The 22,165-nt window shown below is 41.8% G+C and overlaps 1 gene segment (V, D, J or C); it reads left to right on the top strand.

The window, feature by feature from the left end:
* The first annotated feature begins 501 nt into the window (after positions 1-501).
* Positions 502-22,154, top strand: LOC128772867 (immunoglobulin heavy variable 3-74-like). The segment is given in 3 exon segments: positions 502-609; positions 709-1,059; positions 22,051-22,154. Coding segments are annotated over 3 exon segments (501 nt in total).
* The last annotated feature ends 11 nt before the right edge of the window (positions 22,155-22,165 follow it).

Raw genomic sequence — 22,165 nt, 5'->3', positions numbered from 1 at the left:
TCCGTTAAGGGCCTACTGTTGATTTTGGCTCAGGTCATGATCTCCTGGTTCCTGAGTTTAATTCTAAGGCAGGGTCTGCAATGATTGTGCAGAGCCTGCTTGGGATTCTCTGTCCCCTTCTCTCTCTCTGATCTCTCTCTCCTTCCCTCTATCTGTCACACAAAAATAAACACACATTAAAATATATGGCACAAAATAAAGTATTTAGGATTAAATTTCACTAAAAAGTAAAATAGCATACCAAACATGACGTGCTGGGAGAAAGACATGTAAAATGGCAAACACAGAGGAAAAGATCACTGTGTTCACAGATCAGAATTATTTATACTGTCACAGTCCCTTCTGCAAGAAGTGATCCAGAAGTGCCTCTCAAACACTGGTTTTAAATTTGAAACAAATCTAAGTCTGGAGCCTGATATATAGTCAGAGGATATGCAAATAGGGCCCTCCCTGTGCTGATTAAACCAGTCCGGCTCCAACCCTGCAGCTGGGAGAGGAGCCCCAGCCCCGGGAGTCCCAGGTGTTCCCATTCTGTGATCAGCACAGAACACACACACCTCACCATGGAGTTTGTGCTGGGCTGGGTGTTCCTGGTTGCTCTTTTAAAAGGTAATTCATGGTGAACGAGGGACACTGAGTCTGTGAGTGGATATGAGTGAGACAGTGGATGTGTGACAGTTTCCTGACCAACATGTCTTGTGTCTGCAGGTGTCCAGTGTGACGTGCAGCTGGTGGAGTCTGGGGGAGACCTGGTGAAGCCGGGGGGGTCCCTGAGACTCACCTGTGTGGCCTCTGGATTCACCTTCAGTAGCTACTACATGAGCTGGGTCCGCCAGGCTCCAGGGAAGGGGCTGCAGTGGGTCGCACGCATTTATAGTGATGGAAGTAGCACAGGCTACGCAGACTCCGTGAAGGGCCGATTCACCATCTCCATAGACAAGGCCAAGAACACGCTGTATCTGCAGATGAACAGCCTCAAGACCGAGGACACGGCCACATATTACTGTGCAAGTGACACGGTGAGGGGACCTCACTGGGAGCCCACACACAAACCTCCCTGCAGGAGGGGATCAACACCACCAGGGGGCGCACACTAGGCACAATTCTGCTTTGTGTTCCCATGAGCAGGTGCAGATGGAGGTTACAGGCAGGTTTCCTGTCAGGGTCTGGGGTTTCCTCTCAACACAGCAGTTCCTGGACACAGGATTCTGTGCTTACCTATTAACTTTCTGAATTAGCAACTGTGTTGTCATAGGAAAACTGCACTAACACCACAAAGACACAGTTGTTTGCATTGCTTACTCCGGTCCCTCAACATGAGTGAATTACAGATTTCCTGAGGCACAACAGCTGAACCTTAAAGCAGTCCTAGATGAACTCCAAGCCCCTAATGTTCATGCAACTTCCCTTCTGGGATAACCAGCTCCAGCCACAGCACAGAAAAACCCTCTCCCAGAGGATCGGTGGGGTCCCTATTATACTGAGTTCATACAGTTTGGACTTTTGAAACCCAGCTAGAGCTCCTGATATAAAATATAAGAGCTCTGTGCCACCAGGTGGGCCAATGGCTTGGACACAGACAGGGTGAAGGCAGGGTTCTGACTGGGACCAACGAGTACAGATTTTTCTCTCTGTGGGAGGGCTTCCTGAACAGGGGCGGCTGGGAACTCCAACTGCAGGGACTAGAGGGGTTGCTGATGCCAATATTTCCTCCCGCCAATCAGCATGGACAGAGTTCAGTGAGCAGCACAGCACCCCCCAGTAGAAGCTGAGCCACTGACACCAAGATCCACCCCCCTTGTCTTACTCAGATGCTTCCTTACTAGGAAAAGACTGCCTGCAACCCAGACCAGCACCACGCCCCTCCCTCCAAAGACCACCATATACCCCCACAGGCACCAAGTCTACTGACCATATAGTGAGGCAAAGCTTCACTTCTAGGGGAGATAGGAATTAGCCTCTTTTAACAGTCAGAACAAACTCACTTAGTTAAAACACAACACTGGACAAAGTTGAAAAACTCCCTACTGGAGGCAAGGAGAAACCTGCAGAGGACTGACTTGAGGGACACAGCAGCCAATACATGACAGCACAGTGCACACAGCACATGCAAGAAATGCTTCCAGAATATCAGGTCCTCAACAGTATGTAAACACTTCTCATGAAGACACTACTCTAGAAGCAGAAAACCTAACAGGATTTTCCGAAAAACTTAAGAAAGCAGAGACAGACATACAGACTGATGGAGGAATGCATTCCAAAAGAATAAACGATAAAAGGTCATTGTAAGGGATATAATTAAAACACATATAACAAATAGGCCTCAAACAGAATTTTTAAAAACTATAATAAGTAAAAAAAATTTTTAAAAACTATCATACGGACACTAGCTGTGCTTCAAGAAAGCAAACAAGACAGGAGGATACCCTGTCTACATATAGAAAAGACCTAAAAACTTGTCAGTCTGAAACGTTACAAATGCTATAAACGGGATGTGAAACTGATTGTATATAATGACCTCAGGTGGAAAGAAGCAGATGAGTGAGTAAGTGACATAGAAGATAAAATTATGGGGGAAATGAAGCAGGAAAGAAGAGGAAAACTAAATATTGCATCTCAAACGTATACTTCGGGAACTCAGCAACTCCATAAAGTGAAATAAAATTCTTTTCAAAGGAGTCCCTGAGAAATTGTGGTTTATATACACAAAGGAGTACTACGTGGCAATGAGAAAGAATGAAATATGGCCCTTTGTAGCAACATGGATGGAACTGGAGAGTGTTATGCTAAGTGAAATAAGCCATACAGAAAAAGACAGATACCATATGTTTCACTCTTATGTGGATCCTGAAAAACTTAACAGAAACCCATGGGGGAGGGGAAGGAAAAAAAAGGAGGTGAGAGTGGGAGAGAGCCAAAGTGTAAGAGGCTCTTAAAAACAGAACACACTGAGGGTTGATGGGGGGGTGGGAGGGAGGGGAGGGTGGGTGATGGGTATTGAGGAGGGCACCTTTTGGGATGAGCACTGGGTGTTGTATGGAAACCAATCTGACAATAAACTTCATATGTTGAAAAAAAAAAAAGGAGTCCCTGAGCAAAACGAGAGGGAGAAAAAAAAGGAAAAGTTTTATCTGAGTGCATTATAGTGGAAAATGTCCACAAACTGGGGAAAGAAACAGTCGTCCACATCTATGAGTCACAGAGAACTCCCATTAAAATAAAAAAAAGCAGGCAACAGAGAGACATATAACAGTAAAATTAGCAAAATACACATGGAAAGAAAAACACTAAAAGCAGCAAGTCAAAAGAAGTCGCTAACTAAAAAGGGAAGACATAAAAGATTATGGCAGATGTCTCCACAGAAACCTGCAGGCAAGAAAGGAGTGGCATGATATCCTCAACATGCCCAATTCAAAAATATGCAGCCAAGAATCCTTACCCATCAAGGCTGTCATTCAGATACAAGGAGAGAGAGAATTTCCCAAACAAAAACCAAAGGAGTTCGTGGCATCTAAACCAACCCTTTGAGAAATATTAAATGGGACTCTTTGAGTGGGTAAGGAAGACTAAAAGAAACAAAGACTAGAAATAAGCAGAGAAAATCTCCATAAATAGTGACTTGAGAGGTAACACAATGGCACTAAGTTTATATCTATCAATAACCACTGTGAATGTAAAAGGGCAACATGCTCCAATCAAAAGGCATAGGAAAACAGAATGGATAAAAAAATACAAGACCTTCTATACACTGCATACAATAGACTCGTCTTCAACCCAAACACCTGTAGATTGAAAGTGAGGGGAGGGATAGCAATTTATCATGCTAACGGACGTCAAAAGAAGGTTGTAGTGGGGCGCCTGGGTGGCGCAGTCGGTTAAGCGTCCGACTTCAGCCAGGTCACGATCTCGCGGTCCGTGAGTTCGAGCCCCGCGTCAGGCTCTGGGCTGATGGCTCGGAGCCTGGAGCCTGTTTCCGATTCTGTGTCTCCCTCTCTCTCTGCCCCTCCCCCGTTCATGCTCTGTCTCTCTCTGTCCCAAAAATAAATAAAAAACGTTGAAAAAAAAAAAATTTAAAAAAAAAAGAAGGTTGTAGTACCATACACGTATGACACTAACTAGATTTTAACCAAAATCTGTTACAAGAGATGAGGAAGGCAGTATATCGTCATAAACTGGTCTATCCAATGAGAAGATACAAAGCTTTCAATCTTTATATGCTAAAATTGTAACCACTGATATATATAAATCAGTTAATAAGAAACATAAAGAAACTAATTGATAATAATACAATAATAATAATAATAATAGAGAACTTTAACGCTCCACTTACAACAATGGACACATCATCTAAGCTGAAAATCAATAAGGAAACAATGGCTAAGGAAGACACACTGGACCAAATGGACTTAACAGATATATTCAGAACATTCCATTCTAAACAGCAGAATACACATTCCTTTTGAGTGCACATAGATCATTCCCCAGAACAGATCACATACTATGTCACAAATCAGCCCTCTACAAGTACAAAAAGATTGACATAATACCAAGCATATTTTCAGACCAGGACACTATGAAACTTGAAGTCAACCACAAGAAACCTTTGGCAACACCACTAATACATGAAGTTAAAGACTGTAGTAAAGATTGTATGAGATTTTCAGGAAATTAAGGAAACAGTAAAAAATACATGGAAGCAAATGAAAATGGAAACATACCAGTGCCAAACCATCTGGATGCAGCAAAACTGGTTGGAAGAGGGAAATATATAGCAATACAGGCCAAACTCAAGAAAGAAGAAAAATCTCAAACACACAACCATGTTACACCTAAACAAGCTAGGAAATGAACAGAAAATGAACGCCGAAGCCAGCAGGAGAAGGTAAATAAAGAGCACTAGACCAGAAATAAATGATAAAGAAACAAACAAAAACAGTAGAACAGATCAATGAAACTATAAGCTAGGTTTTGGAAGCGTAACTAAAAATGATAAACCGAGGCCATACTTAGCAAAAACAAAAGAGAAAGGACTAAGTAAATTTTTTTTTAATATGAAATTTATTTTCAAATTTGTTTCCATACAACACCCAGTGCTCATCCCAACAGGTGCCCTCCTCAGTGGCCATCACCCACCCTCCCCTCGTCCCACCCCCCATATACCCTCAGTTTGTTCTCAGTCTTGAGGAGTCTCTTCTGTTTTGGCTCCCTCCCTCTCCAACCATTATTTGCCTTCCCCACCCCCATGGTCGTCTGTTAAGTTTCTCAGGATCCACATAGAAGTGAAAACATATGTCCTTATCTGTATGACTTATTTCACTTAGCATAACACTCTCTAGTTCCATCCACGTTGCTACAGAAGGCCATATTTCATTCTTTCTCATTGCCACGTAGTATTCCATTGTGTATATAAACCACAATTTCTTTATCCATTTGTCAGTTGATGGACATTTAGGCTCTTTCCATAATTTAGCTATTGTTGAGAGTGCTGCTATAAACGTTGGGGGACAAGTGCCCCTATGCATCAGCACTCCTGTACCCCTTCGGTACATTCCTAGCAGTGCTACTGCTGGGTCATAGGGTAGGTCTATTTTTAATTTTTTGAGGAACCTCCACACTGTTTTCCAGAGAGGCTGCACCAGTTTGCATTCCCACCAACAGTGCAAGAGGGTTCCCGTTTCTCCACATCCTCTCCAGCATCTATAGTCTCCTGTTTTGTTCATTTTGACCACTTTGACTGGCATGAGGTGCTATCTGAGTGTGGTTTTGATTTGTATTTCCCTGATGAGGAGCGACTTTGAGCATCTTTTCATGTGCCTGATGCCCATCTGGATGTCTTCTTTAGAGAAGTGTCTATTCATGTTTTCTGCCCATTTCTTCACTGGATTATTTGTTTTTCAGGTGGGGAGTTTGGTGAGCTCTTTATACATTTTGGATACTAGCCCTTTGTCCAATATGTCTCTTGCAAATATCTTTTCCCATTCCATTGGTTTCCTTTTAGTTTTGTTGATTGTTTACTTTGTGGTGCAGAAGCTTTTTATCTTCATGAGGTCCCAATAGTTCCTTTTTGCTTTTAATTCCCTTGCCTTTGGGGTTGGGTCAAGTAAGAAATTGCTGCAGCTGAGGTCAGAGTTTTTCCCTGCTTTCTCCTCTAGGAGAAAGTCTGAGTCTCCTGTCTCAGACTCAGGTTCTTTATCCATTGTTAGTTTGTTTTTGTGAATGGTGTAAGAAAGTGGTCTAGTTTCATCCTTATGCATGTTGCTGCTCAGTTCTCCCAGCATCATTTGTTAAAGAGACTCTCTTTTTTTTCCATTGGATATTGTATCCTGCTTTGTCAAAGATTAGTTCGCAGGTCTAGATTAGTTTTGTGGGTCTATCTTTGGGGTTTCTATTCTATTCCATTGGTCTATGTGTCTCTTTTTGTGCCAATACCATGCTGTCTTGATGATTATAGCTTTGTGGTAGAGGGTAAAGTCTGGGATTGTGATACCCGCTTTGGTATTCTTCTTCAAAATTACTTTGGCTATTTGGGGCCTTTCGTGGTTCCATACAAATTTTAGGATTGCTGGTTCTACCTTCGAGAAGAACGCTGGTGCGGTTTCGATTGGGATTGCATTGAATGTGTAGATAGCTTTGGGTAGTATTGACATTTTAACAATATTTATTCTTCCAATCCATGAGCACGGAATGTTTTTCCATTTCTTTATATCTTCTTCAATTTCCTTCATAAACTTTCTATAGTTTTCAGCATACAGATCTTTTACATCTTTGGTTAGGTTTATTCCAAGGTATTTTATGATTCTTGGTGCAATTGTGAATGGGGTCAGTTTCTTTATTTGTCTTTCTGTTGCTTCATTATTAGTGTATGAGAATGCAACTGATTTCTGTACACTGATTTTGTATCCTGAGATTTTACTGAACTCATGTATCAGTTCTAGCAGACTTTTGGTGGAGTCATCAGGTTTTCCATATATAATATCATGTCATCTGCAAAATGCGAAACCTTAACTCCATCTTTGCCAATTTTGATGCCTTGATTTTCTTTTCTTGTCTGGTTGCTGATGCTAGAACTTCCAACACTATGTTAAACAACAGCGGTGAGAGTGGACATCCCTGTCGTGTTGCTGATCTCAGGGAGAAAGCTCTCAGTTTTTCCCCATTGAGGATGATATCAGCTGTGGGATTTTCATAAATGCCTTTTATGATGCTTAAGTAGGTTCCTTCTATCCCGAGTGTCTTGAGGGTTTTTTTTGTAAGAAACGATGTTGAATTTAGTCAAATGCTCTTTCTACATCGATTGACAGAATTTAGTCAAATGCTCTTTCTACATCTTATCTTTTCTTTTATTAATGTGATGTATCACATTGATTCATTTGCGAATGTTGAACCAGCACTACAGCCCAGTGATGAATCCCACTTGATCATGGTAAAGAATTATTTTTATATGCTGTTGAATTCGATTTGCTAGTATCTTATTGAGAACTTTTGCATCCATATTCATCAGGGATATTGGCCTGTACTCTTTTTTTCCTGGGTCTCTGTCTGGTTTAGGAATCAAAGTAATGCTGATTTCATAGAATGAGTCTGGAAGTTTTCCTTCCCTTTCTATTTTTTGGAATAGATTGAGAAGGATAGGTATTATCTCTGCTTTAATGTCTGGTAGAATTCCCCTGGGAAGCCATCTGGTCCTGAACTCTTATTTGTTGGGAGATTTTTGATAACTGATTCAGTTTCTTCGCTGGTTTTGGGTCTGTTCAAGCTTTCTATTTTTTCCTGTTTGAGTTTTGGAAGTGTGTGGCTGCTTAGGAATTTGTCCATTTCTTCCAGGTTGTCCAGTTTGTTGGCATATAATTTTTCATAGTATTCCCTGATAATTGCTTGTGTTTCTGAGGGAGTGGTTGTAATAATTCCATTTTCATTCATGATTTTATCTATTTGGGTCATCTCCCTTTCTTTTAGAGAAGACTGGCTCCAGGTGTATCAATTTTGTTTATTTTTTCAAAAAAAAAAACAACTCTTGGTTTCATTGATTAGCTCTACAGATTTTTTAGATTCTGTATTGTTTATTTCTGCTCTGATCTTTATTATTTCTCTCCTTCTGCTGGGTTTGGGGTGTCTTTGCTGTTCTGCTTCTTTTCCTTTAGATGTGCTGTTAGATTTTGTATTTGGGATTTTTCTTGTTTCTTGAGATAGGCCTGGATTGCAATGTATTTTCCTCTCAGGACTGCCCTTGCTGCATCCCAAAGCGTTTGGTTTGTTGAATTTTCATTTTCATTTGTTTCCATATATTTTTAAATTTCTTCTCTAATTGCCTGGTTGATCCATTCATTCTTTAGTAGGGTGTTCTTTAACCTCCATGCTTTTGGAGGCTTTCCAGACTTTTTCTTGTGGTTGATTTCAAGTTTCATTTCATCACATTGTGGTCTGAAAGTATGCATGGTATGATCTCAATTCTTGTATACTTATGAAGGGCTCTTTTATGACCCAGTATATGATCTATCTTGGAGAAGGCTCCATGTGCACTCAAGAAGAAGGTATATTCCGTTGCTTTGGGGTGCAGAGTTCTACATATATCTGTCAAGTCCATCTGATCCAGTGTATCGTTCAGGGCCCTTGTTTCTTCATTGATCCTGTGTCTAGATCATCTATGCTCTGTTGTAAGTGGAGTATTAAAGTCCCCTGCAATTACCACATTCTTATCAATAAGGTTGCTTATGTTTGTGATTGTTTTATATATTTGGGGGCTCCCATATTTGGTTCACAGACATTTATAATTGTTAGCTCTTCCTGATGGATAGACCCTGTGATTATTATATAATGCCCTTCTTCATCTCTTGTTACAGCCTTTAAAGTCTAGTTTGTCTGTTATAAGTGTTGCTACTACAGCTTTCTTTTGACTTCCAATAGCATGATAGTTGGTTCTCTATCCCCTCACTTTCAATCTGAAGGTATCCTCAGGTATAAAATGAGTCTACTGTAGACAGCAAATAGATGGGTCTTGTTTTTTTATCCATTCTGATACCCTATGTCTTTTGGTTGGAGCATTTAGTACATTTACATTCAGTGTTATTATAGAAAGATATAGGTTTAGAGTCATTGTGATATCTGTAGGTTTCATACTTGTAGTGATGTCTCTGGTACTTTGTCTCACATGATCCCCCCTAGGATCTCTTTAGAGCTGGTTTAGTGGTGATGAATTCCTTCAGTTTTTCTTTGTTTGGGAAGACCTCTTTCTCTTCTTCTATTCTACATGACAGACTTGCTGGATAAAGGATTCTCAGCTGCATTATTTTTCTGTTCATCACACTGAAGATTTCTTGCCATTCCTTTCTGGCCTGCCACGTTTCAGTAGAGAGATCCGTCACTAGTCTTTTGGTCTCCCTTTATATGTTAGAGCATGTTTATCTCTAGCTGCTTTCAGAATTCTCTCTTTCTCCTTGTATTTTGCCAGTTTCACTATGATATGTCATGAAGAAGATCAGTTCAAGTTACATCTGAAGGGAGTTCCCTGTGCCTCTTGGATTTCAATGCCTTTTTCCTTCCCCACATAAAGGAAGTTCTCAGCTATAATTCCTTCAAGTACACCTTCAGCACCTTTGCCTCTTCCTCCTCTAGAATCCCAATTATGCATATATTATTTCATTTAATTATGTCACATAGTTCTCTAAGTCTCCCCTCATACTCCTGGATTTTTTTATCTCTCTTTTTCAGCTTCTTCTTTGTCTATAATTTTTTCTTCTAATTCACCTATTCTCTCCTCTGCCTCTTCAATCTGAGCTGTGGTCGCCTCCATTTTGTTTTGCAGCTCATTTATAGCATTTTTAGCTCCTCCTGACTGTTTCTTAGTCCCTTGATCTCTGTATTAGTAGATTCTCTGCTGTCCTCTATACTTTTTTCAAGACCAGCGATTAATTTTATGACTATTATTTTAAATTCATTTTCTACTATACTGCTTAAATTGTTTTTGATCAGTTCATTAGTTGTCGCTATTTCCTGTAGTTTCTGATGGGTAGAATTCTTCCGATTCATCATTTTGGAGAGTCCCTGGAGTGGCGCGGAACTGCAGGGTTCTTCCCCTGTGCTGTCTGGAGTAACTTCCATTGGTGGGCGGGGCTGCAGTCAGACGGGATATCTGCCCCCAGCCCACCGCTGGGGCCACAGTCAGACTACTGTGTACCTTATCTTCCCCTTTCCCAGGGGCAGGACTCACTGTGGAGTGGTGTGGCCTCTGGGCTACTTGCACACTTCCAGGCTTGGGCGCTGCTTTGATGGGATCTGACATATTAGCCTGGATGGATCCACAAGATGCACAGGGGCGGGAGGGGCGGGTTCAGCTCGCTTTGCCTTTGGTGGTCCACTTCAGGAGGAGCCCTGTGGCACTGGGAGGGAGGCAGACCCATTGGAGGGATGGATCCGCAGAAGCACAGCATTGGGTATTTGTGTGGTGCAAGCAAGTTCGTGCCAGGAACTGGTTCCCTTTGGGATTTTGGCTGGGGGATGGGCAAGGGAAATGGCTCTTCCCTGTGCCTTTGTTCCCCGCCAAGCTGAGCTCTATCCTGTGGGGCTCAACAACTCTCTCCCCCATTGTCCTTTAGCCCTCCCGCTCTCTGAGCAGCGCGGTTGAATTATAACATTCCAGATGTTAATTCCCACTGGCTGTCAGAACACACTCCATCCAGCCCCTCTGCTTTTGCAAGCCAGATTCGGGGGCTCTGCCTTGCTGGGTGGGCTGGCTGCACCTCCACTGCCTTTTTCCCTCCACCCAGTCCATGTAGCGTGGACCGCCTCTCCAACCTTCCTATCCACTTCTGTGGGCCTCTCGTCTATGCTTGGCTCCAGAGAGTCCATTCTGCTAGTCTTCTGGTGGTTTCCTGGGTAAATTAGGCAGATGTGAGTGGAATCTAAGTGATCAGCAGGACCCAGTGAGCCCAACGTCCTCCTACACTGCCATCTTCCTCCAGGACTAAGTAAATATAATCACAAATTTGAGAGGAGAGATCACAACTAACACCAGAGAAATACAATTATAAAAAAATATTTTGGAATTTATATGCCAAAAAAATGGTCAGTCTGAAAGACATGGATAAATTACCAGAATGATATAAACTAACTAAACTTAAATGTGAAGAAATAGGAAACCTGAACAGACTGAAAGGAGAAAATAAATTGAATCAGTAATCAAAAACCTACTGACACACAAACTCGAGGGCTTCATGGCTTCACAGGTGAATTCTACCGGATAATTAGAGTGTAAATATTCTATTTAAGTAGAATAGAATATTCTAGTCTTCTCAAACTATTCCAAATAATAGAAACGGAAAGAAAACTTCCAAACTCATTCTATAAGGTCAGTATGACCATGGTTCCAAACCAGATTAAACCCCACTAAAAACGAGACTTCCAGGCCGTTAGCCCTAATGAGCATGGATGCAACAATTCTCAAGAAAATACTTTCCAATCGAATCCAACAATACATTAAAATATCATTTACCATGATAGGGTGGGATTTACTCCTTGGCTGTAAGGGTGGTTCAATATTCACAAATAAATCACTGTAATACATCACAGTAATAAGAGAAAGGATAACAACTAGATGACCCTCTCAATCGAGGCAAAAATAATAATAACTTTTGACAAAGTTAAACATCCTTTCTTGATAAAAACCCTTAGCAAGGGATAGAGGAAAAATACCTCGACACCCTAAAGTCCATACATGAAAACCCCACAGCTAATATCCTCACTGGGAAAACAAATTTCCTCTAATGTCACGAACACAAGAATGCCCACTCTCATAATTCTACCTAACATATTCCTGGAAGCTTTATCCACACAAAAAGACAACAAAAAGAAACAAGGACATTCAAATTGGAAAGGAAGAAGTCAAACTTCCACTCTTCACAGATGACATGACACTCTACATAGAAAACCCAAGACTCCACCAAAACGTTGCAAGAACTGATACACCAATTCAGCAAAGTCACAACATAAAAAATCAACATACAGAATTCTATTGCATTTCTATACAGCAATCGTGAAGAAACAGAAAGACAAATCAGAAAAAAAAAAAGAAATCCATCCCATTTAATATTGTACGAAAAATAATAGGATACCTAAAGAGTTCAAAGATCTATACTCTGAAAACTATATAACATGATGAAAGAAACTGAGGATGACAGAAAGAAATGGAAACACAGTCAATGTTAAGGATTGAAGGAGCAGATATTATTGACATGTCTATGCTACACAAAGAAACAGGAGACTTCGTGATTGAAGACTTCATGCTATATTACAAAGCTGTAGTCATCAAGACAGTATGCTACAAGCACAAAAGAGACACACAGGTCAATAGAACAGAAAGGTAAACCCAGATATGGACTCACAAATGTATGGTCCCCTCATCTTGGCTGAAACAGGAAAGAGTATGTAATGGAACAAAGACAATTTTGTCAACAAATGGTGTTGGGCACACCGGACCAGGAGATGCAGAAGAATGAAACCGAGTCACTTTCTTACCCCATACACAAAAATAAATTCAAAATGGGTGAAAGACCTAAATGTGAGACAAGAGACCATCAAAATCCTAGAGGAGAACTCAGGCAGCAAATTCTTTGACACTGGACGTCGCCACTTCTTAGTAGACGCATCTCAGAAGGCAAAGGAAACAATAGCAAACATTCAACACTGGGGCTCCATCAAAATAAAAAGCTTCTGCGCTAAAGAAACAAACAACTATACTAAAAGGCAACCTACAGAATTGAGAAAGGTATTTGCAAATGACAAATCTCATAAAGGCTTACTATCCAAAATCTATAAATAATGTATCAAACTCAACACCAAAAATACAACTAATCCAGTGAAGAAATGGGCAGAAGACATGACTAGACACTTTTCCAAACAAAGCATCCAGATGGCTAACCGACACACAAAAAGATGCTCAACATCACTCATCATCAGGGAAATACAAATGAAAACTACAATGAGAAACAACCTCAAACTGTCAGAAAGTCTAAAACTAACAACTAGGAAACAAGACATATTGATGAGGCTGAGGAGAAAAGAAAACACTTTTATACTCTTGGTGAAAATGCATAGTGTGGCCATTCCAGAAAACAGTTCAAAATCTTAAAAATGAAACGACCTTACACTCCAGCAATTGATCTATGAGGTATTCACCCAAAGAAAACAAAAATTCTGATTTGAGGAGGTACATGCGCCCCAATGTTTACAGCAGCATTACCAATGAGAGCCAAAGTGAGGAAAGAGACCAAAAGTCCACCGAGTGATGAATGTGCTATATGTATAGACTAGAATATTACTCAGTCAGAAATAAAAATGAAATCTTGCCATTTGCAAAGATGTTGATGTAGCTAGAGGGTATCTTGCTAAGCGAAGTAAGTTAGTCAAAGAAAGACAAACATCATATGATTTCCTCATATGGGGATTTTAAGAAACACAACGGAGGAACATAGGCGAAGGGAAAAAAGAGCAAGAAAAACATAAAAGACTCTAATGTTAGAGAACAAACTAAGGGTTGCTAGAGGCCAGGTGTGTGGGGGATGGGATAATGGGTGAGGGGGTTTAAGTAGGCCATGCGTTGTGATGGGTACTGGGTGTTAATGTAAGTGATGAATCAGTAAATTCTGCTAATGAAATTAATATCACCCAATATGTTAACTAACCAAAATTTAAACACAAATTTAATAATTAAAGTAGTAAAAAAAAAAAAAAAAGGAAGGGAGAAATGTTGTCACAAATTTTCATGAACATGGAATCTAAGGTAGTGAGCCTAACTTCCTGAATTTACACATTTTATCCCTAACTGGTCGTGGACATAAGTTAACATATGCATGAATTTTCACAGCAGTGCCAGGCGGGCTGGAACTCAAACTACAGCAACCCTTTCCAAATCCTATGTGCCCATATCTCATGGGCCGCTTGTCCAGACACCTGCACAAGAACCCAAGTTGGGCTTCAGCAGGGACCCACATCTGCAGAACTGGAAAGTCTGGAGAGATGACCCTTCCTGCCAGCCTGTAGGTTTCTTTCCCCAACCTTGTGTCTCAGCTCCCTTGTCTTCCTTTGCCTTTTCTTTTAAAAAGGACCATGTCCCCTGTTAGTGGTGTATGAAAGTGAGGGGCTATCTTTTCTATAAACATTCAATATGACAGATCACTTACATGGGAAACGAACAAACAAAAAAAAAAAAACACAAAAACCCAGCTATATGGTTCAGCCTGTCTTACACTCCTATCACCGAATGTGGCAGAGTACAAATAAACCTAAATATGCACTTAGTGAAACACTGTACAGCATGTTGGAAAAGCATTACGGGATGAGAAGGCTGGAAGAATTCCACAAATGCAGATATGAACTCCCCTTTGAAGGAGAAAGAAAAATCATACCCCCAAACATGCAAGAGTAAAATAATTTTAGGAAATAGTTTCAGGAAATGATATAACATTGCAGTGTGTTCTATTCATGAAGTGTCTGACAGTGACAATGCATAATATGAATTTTCAGGGTTTTACATAGAATTGTGAAGGGAAAATCCTGTGTCAAGAACTAGGTTGTGTGCACAGAGCTCAATGGCTCCTGAGACATAGAGAAAGCCCAACACCTGGAAAGGTAAACGCGTTTTTTGACCCCAGGAGCACATCTATCATATGTGATGAGCAATCTGTCCAAAGAGACACGCACAGAATCTCTTATGAAATTTGAAGTTCAATTACAACATGACAACAGAATTGACCATATAGTTATCAAAAAACCATGTCATGAAACTGAGTTACTGGAGTCCATAAACTGAAACAACAAAACACTAAGTCACCAGAGACCACTTAGGGAACAATTCAACATTGAGAGAAACCAGAAAAAAAGGCTTTTTTTTTACATTGTAAATCAGGAAATAAGTCGGGTGCCTGGGTGATTCAGTCGCTGTAAGCATCTACTTCAGCTCAGGTCGTGATGTCACAGTTCAAGAGTTTGAGCATCCTGTCAGGCTCTCTGGTGACAGCTCAGAGCCTGGAGCCTGCTTCAGATTCTGTGTCTCCCCTCTCTCTGCCTCTCCACCACTCACCTTCGGTCTCTCTCTCAAGTATAAACATTACAAAATAGATATTAGTCACAATTAATCATCATGAAAACCAAAATTAAAGCTCAGAACACAAGACCCATAAGAAGAAATGGTATAATTACATTTTGTGAAAATCGGATGTTTTTTTCTGCCAATGAGGAAATAGCAGTAAGACAAGTTCCATAGGGAGAGACAATATTCACAAATTGCATAACCACCAAGGACCTGCATCGTGAATATGCTAAGAACCCTCAACAGTCAATAGGAAGAAAGGAAACAACCCTCTATGAAACAAGCACAGCCTTGCGTAGAAAACATCCCATCCAAGAGGTTGTAGACACATTAGTAGGACAGGAAAAGTCTCTTCACACCATCGATTGGCAAGGAAATTCAAATCAAGAATGCAATAGATGCCTTATGCACACACCCTGAGGGGTCAGGTATGAAGGGAACACTGGCAACACCATCCAGGTGAGCATCCAGCACTCTGGGGGGTTCAAACACTGCAGGTAGGAATAAAAAATGAACACCAGATCTGGAAAATCATTGGCTGTTACTCATGAAATTATACATGGATGACTTAACATGTAACCTGGAAATACCACTCCCGAGAATTTTCTCCAGAATTAAATCCCATGCTCTGAAAATACATGGTGTGTACATATGTATAGTATCTTTCTTAGTGTTAGAAGCTAAGAATAAGTCAAAAGTCGGTCTAAATATAAAGGAATAAACCAAGTATAAAACTTCCATCAATGGGATGCTTTTCCACAGAAATGTGACACTACTGATGCAGACCTGAAACTAGGATAACCTCAAAGACATGATGTGAGGGAATGAAAGTAGTCTCAAAGACTACAGAGGTGGTGTGGCCTGAGACATTCACACAGCCAGCCTAGATGTGACAGCCTAGGCGACAGTGTTTGGTTAGACTTTATCACTTTCTGACCCACCCCCACATGGCAAATTCCTCTGCTGCATGTTGAATGTTGTCCTATGTTCAACAATGCTCTGATGTATGGAGTCTCCACAGACTGAACCTCACCACCTCGGACTCCTCTGAGTGGAGAGTTGCTGAGAACAGAATCTCAAATGTGTTCTGACAGCAGCTGTTCCCTCCACTGTCCCTGGCTCTTGCTCTCTCCTGCTGGTGAGCAGGAGTAGGTTAGGAATCCTCCACTGAAGCCATTTGTCTCCTGCACCTGACTCTCCCACAACATGAGGCCCAGACCTTCCTCACACTCAGCTGGAAATGAACTCGGTTGTACCAGAACAGATTTTCACCTTGGTTTAGTGGATTGCGCCAGGTCCCCCTGCCCTGAGCAAAACTCTGAAGCTGCAGGTGGGGACAAAAGGAGGGATCAGTTTAGGGGTGGGTGGCACCTTCATTTCCTTGTGGCTTGCTTGTCCTGGTGGCATGAGACTCCTGCCATATAAGTCAGGTCTGGGGCGACCAGGCTCCCAGCATCCCTAGTGGACTGTGCCCAGGGCAAAGCCTCCATCCTGGAAGTGGGGCTGCATACAATGAGTCCCACATCTCGGTGGCACCTGCAGGGGCTTGGCGTCAACAGCAAACAGCTTGGGGTCACTGACATTCTGTCCCTCTGGAAAAGAGTCCTCTGAACAGGAGCTGGGCACCGGGAACCCTGTGTATTGGCTACAACAATCTGGCGTGGAGGTTGCAGCCAGACTCAGTGGCACACGCCTATAGTCCCAGGTACTTGCACTGGATTCTCCATTTGCTGAGGTGGGGTGGGGAAGGAAAGGAACATACCTTAGCTCAAAATTCTAGCTGTTCCTTTTGTCAGTATAGTTTTTGGAATAAATGATTCCTAGTGGGCTGTATGCCAACAAGGCCATTTGTAGACACTTAAAATACAATGATTTTTTAATTCAAACTCAAGTTAGTTAACATGCAATGCAATATTAGATTCATGTGTAACATATGGTGGTTCAAAATTCCCATACAACACCCAGTGCTCATTATGAGTGCACCCCTTCATCCCCATCACCTACTTCCCCAAACCCTCCATTCACCTTCCCTCTGGTAACCATCAGTTTGTTCTCTATACTTAAGAGTATAATTGGTGTGCTTACATGCTCCATGGGTTAAAGCCATGACTCTTGATTTGGGCACATGTCTTGAACTCATGGTTCCTGAGATCGAGCCACACATTGGTTCCTGTACTGACACCACAGAAAATGCTTCGGATTCTCCTTCCCTCTTCCTCTGCCCCTCCTCCCATTTTCTCTCAGAAAAAAACATTGTTAAAATGTTTATACTACCCAAAGCAATCTAGACATTCAATGCAAGTAATTCAAAGCAAATATCCCTCTCAACTAATCCCAGAATTTTTCACAGAGCTAGAACCAATAATTCTAAACTTATAATGGTTGAGGCCCCTGGGTGGCTCAGTTGGTTAAGCGTCTGACTTCGGCTCAGGTCATGATCTCACAGTCCGTGAGTTCGAGCTCCACATTGGGCTCTGTGCTGACAGCTCACAGCCTGGAGTCTGCTTCAGATTCTGTGTCTCCCTCTCTCTCTGCCCCTCCCATGCTCATGCTCTCTCTCTCTCAAAAATAAATAAAAACATTTCAAAAATAAAATTATCATGGAACCACAAAAGACCCTGAATCCGCAAAGCAATCATGAAAAAGAAAAAAACTGGAGGCATCACAATTCTGGATTTCAAGCTATATTACAATGCTATCGTCAGCAAGACAGTATAGTACCTGCATAAAAATACACACATAGATTAACGTAACAGATTGTAAAACCCAGAAACCGACCCATAACTATATGGTCAACTAATCTTCGACAAAGCAAGAAAGAGTATCAAATGGAAAAATGAGAGTCCCTTCAACAAGTGGTGTTGAGAAAACTGGACAGCAACATGGAATTGTAATGAAACTGGACCACTTTGTACAATACACACAAAAATAAATTCAAAATGGATGAAAGACCTAAATGTGAGACAGGAAACCATAAAAATCCTAGAGGAGGACACAGGCACCAACGTCTTTGACCTTGACCAGAGCAACTTCTTACTAAACATTGTCCCCAGAGGCACGGGAAACAACAGCAAAAATGAACTATTGGGATCTCATCAAGATAAACAGGTTCTACACAGCAAGGAAATAATCAACAAAACTAAAGGCAACTGACAAATGGGGGAAGATATTTGAAAATGACATATCAGATAAAGAGTTAGTATTCAAAATATATAAAGGACTTATCAAACTCAACAACAACAACAAAAAATCCATCATGGATAAAGAAGATGTGGTATATCAATACAATGGAGTATGACTCGGCAATCAAAATGAATGAAATCTTGCCATTTGCAACTATGTGGATGGAACGGGAGGGTATCATGCTAACTGAATTGAGTCAGTCAGAGAAAGACAAAATCATATGACTTTACTCATATAAAGTCTTTAAGAGACAAAACAGATGAACATAAGGGAAGGAAAACAAAAATAATATAAAAACAGGGAGGGGGACAAAACAGAAGACACTCATAAATATGGAGAACAAATTGAGGGTTGCTGGAGAGGTTGTGGGAGGAGGAATGGGCTAAATGGGTAAGAGGCACTAAGGAATCAAATCCTGAAATCATTGTTGCACTATTTGCTAACTAATTTGGATATAAATTAAAAAAAATAAAAAAACCAAACATGTTAATGAAAGAAAAAAAAGGAGAAGAAAATTACCTCCAGATGATCATGTCCACTATGAAAGCCGACATCTGACAGCATATTGAACAGAAAAATACGAAAACCATTCCTCCTACATCAAGATCAGACAATGATGATCACCCCCAACATAAGTATTCAACATGATAACGTGAAGAATAAACATGCTGCCTCAAACCATATCAATGTGTCACATGGCTGATTTGGATGAAAGTCACATGAGAAACAGCCAGTCCAAGGACACTCAGACCATCCTTTGTCCCTTGACAGCACGAAATAAATCTCCCTTGGGAAAACTCCCTTACCTGTTCCAGGAGGGAAGAACTATCCTTAGCACCAGAATAAGGAACACAGGGACAAGAAGGCTGTGAAAACAAACCTAGTTACTTGTTGACCAATTAAATACCCCCAAACCCACACCTTTGCCTTAACTCTTGCCAAATCGAATGTTTTGTTGTCTGAAAGTCACAAGTGCCACCTGCTTTGTACATTCTCTGGGTGTCATATCAATAGGAAGACCATGCACTTGCAAAATGAAATTTATCCTCCCCTTGAGATCAGTCTTATGTCAATTGAATCCTTACACCAGGTAAAACCCCAGAAGAAGGGAAAAGCATTCTTCTCCTACAACTGAAAGAATTACTCACAAACTTTGGCAATAAAAAGAAATAAAAGACATTTAAAACAGTGAGAAGGAAGAAAAATTGCCTGTTTGCAGATGACATGATCTTAAACATAACAAAAGCCTAGTAATACCACAAAAAATATTAGAACCAGTTTTTAAAAATGAGGAGAAGTGCAGGATACATAATGAACAAAAATAAATAAATAAAAAATAAACCACCTGTGATTCTACACACCAGCGTGGAAATATATGCAAAACAAATAACAAAATTGTAGAAGTGAAAATTTCACAGAAAGAAGTATTTGGGATTAATATCAAAAAGGATGTAAAATAATTGTAGAGCGAAAATGACCAATGTTGATGAAAGACATGTAAAACTGCACACGTGCCTGCAAATATACCTGTGCTCACCAATTAAAATTATTCATATTTTCACAGCACCATCCACACAAACTAATGCAGAAATGCGTCCCCAACCCTGTCGTTCACTTTTACAGAATCAAATCTAAGTCTGAATCTTGATATATATGTCAGAGGACATGCAAATAGTGCCCTCTCTGTAGCCCTCGGTAGGCCCTCTGCCGCCTGCAGCTGGGAGAGGAGCCCCAGCCCCAGGAGTCCCAGGTGTTCCCATTCTGTGATCAGCACAGCAGAGACACCTCACCATGAGGTTTGTGCTTGGCTGGATTTTCCTCGTTGCTCTTTTGAAAGGTAAGTCATGGTGAATTAGAGACACTGAGTATGTGAGTGGGTATGAGTGAGAACCAGTGCATGTGTGACAGTTTCCTGACCAAGATGTCTGGTGTCTGCAGGTGTCCAGTGTGACGTGCAGCTGGTGGAGTCTGGGGGAGACCTGGTGAAGCCTGGGGGGTCCCTGAGACTCACCTGTGTGGCCTCTGGATTCACCTTCAGTGGCTACGACATGAACTGGGTCCGCCAGGCTCCAGGGAAGGGGCTGCAGTGGGTCGCATATATTAGATATGACGGAAGGAGCACAAGCTATGCAGATTCCGTGAAGGGCCGATTCACCATCTCCAGAGACAACGCCAAGAACACGCTGTATCTGCAGATGAACAGCCTCAAGACCGAGGACACGGCCACATATTACTGTGCAAGAGACACAGAGAGGGGACCCCAATGGAAGCCCAGACACAAACCTCCCTGCAGGAGGGGATCAGCACAACCAGGGGGGCACACACTATGCACAATTCTGGTTTGTGTTTCCAGAGGCAGGTGCAGATGGAGGTTACAGGCAGGTTTCCTGTCAGGGTCAGGGGCTTCCTCTCCACACAGCAGTTTCGCCAGGGAGGCTCTCTGGACACAGGATTCTGTGTTTACCTACTAACTCTCTGAATTAGCAACTGTGTTGTCATAGGAAAACTACACTAACGTGCACATAAGACACAGTTCTTTGCATTGCTTACTCCTGTCCCTCAATATGAGTGAATTGCAGATATCCTGAGGCACAACAGCTGAACATTTACAGGGGTCCCAGATGCACTCCCAGTGCAGCCAGGACCACAGGATCCCACAGCTCCTCCTTATCCTCACCCAGCCATTGTCCCAATAAAACAACATGACACTTCCCACCTGGCTGTTGCTACGCAGGACTTTAAATGAGCTACAGCTTTATCCAATTCCTCTAAAGAAGAGATAATTCATCTCCATTTATTAGGATTCTCCCGAGGCACAGGGCCCAAAGCACATTGGTTTACATGATTGAATACATTGAGAAGCCCCACCTTCCACTCTCACATGCTGGAGACCCAGGAAAACCAGAGGTGTAATTCCCGTCTAATTCTGAACTACTCTCTAGTCTCACAATGTGGAAAGCTGATGATGTAACTCTCAGAACAAGGGCCAGAGGAGACCACTGTTCCAGTTCAAACAAGCACATGGGAAGTAAAAATGACGGAATTCTTCCTCCCTCTGCATCAGATTTTCTTCAGAACCTTAATAGAGTGGGCGATGCTGAGGCAGACAGAAAACCATGGATAGAAATGCCAGTGTCTTCTGGAATAGTTAACAGACATCCACAGAAACAGTGGGGAAACTGGGCACCCATGACGCAGTCAAGATGACACATAAAGGTAATCAAGACAAGTCAACCTTCTGTAAATGTGCAGTTCAAAGACTGAAGGTTTAGAAGTCCATGCCATCACTGGGGTGGAACCTGGTGGGCATAGCAGTGCTCCTGGGGAGAAGCAGCCCCGTGGCCCATAGGGAGTGCTACAGTTTGAGGATCCCTGAGTCACATCGGGTGAGACAGTTACCTTCTTGGAGTGCATTTTCATGGGGCAGGAGAGCTGACAGGCACCATTGCACTGCCCTGGTCATTAGCATAGGAGCCTCTGCTGAGAGCAGCTAAATGGACGCTGCTTCTTGTTGTTCTTCACCATGAACTCCAAGCCCTAGTGTTCATGCAACTGCCCTTCTGGGATAACCAGCTCCAACCACAGCATAGCGAGATGCTCTCCCAGAGGATCAGTGAGATCACTGTCATACTGAGTTCATACAATCTGGTGTATTCAAACCCAGCTAGAGCTCCTGAGATAAAACATAAGAGCCCTGAGATGCCAGGAGGGCCAAAGGTTTCGACACAGACAGGATGAAGGCAGGGTTGTGGAGTGTCCTTGGCGTACCCTGATGACTTCCATAGGCAAGATGGAACCCCATGCACTGAAGAGGGATGCTGCTATCATGGGAACTGCACTGACCGCACTATGCGCTGCCAAGAAATCTTTGCAAATTCTGGAAAGGTGAAGATGTCTGCT

This window comes from Panthera pardus, unplaced genomic scaffold (assembly GCF_024362965.1).
Source record: "Panthera pardus isolate Hobbes unplaced genomic scaffold, ASM2436296v1 HiC_scaffold_24, whole genome shotgun sequence".
NCBI lineage: Eukaryota > Metazoa > Chordata > Mammalia > Carnivora > Felidae > Panthera > Panthera pardus.
This window is presented reverse-complemented; position numbering and strand designations above follow the sequence as displayed.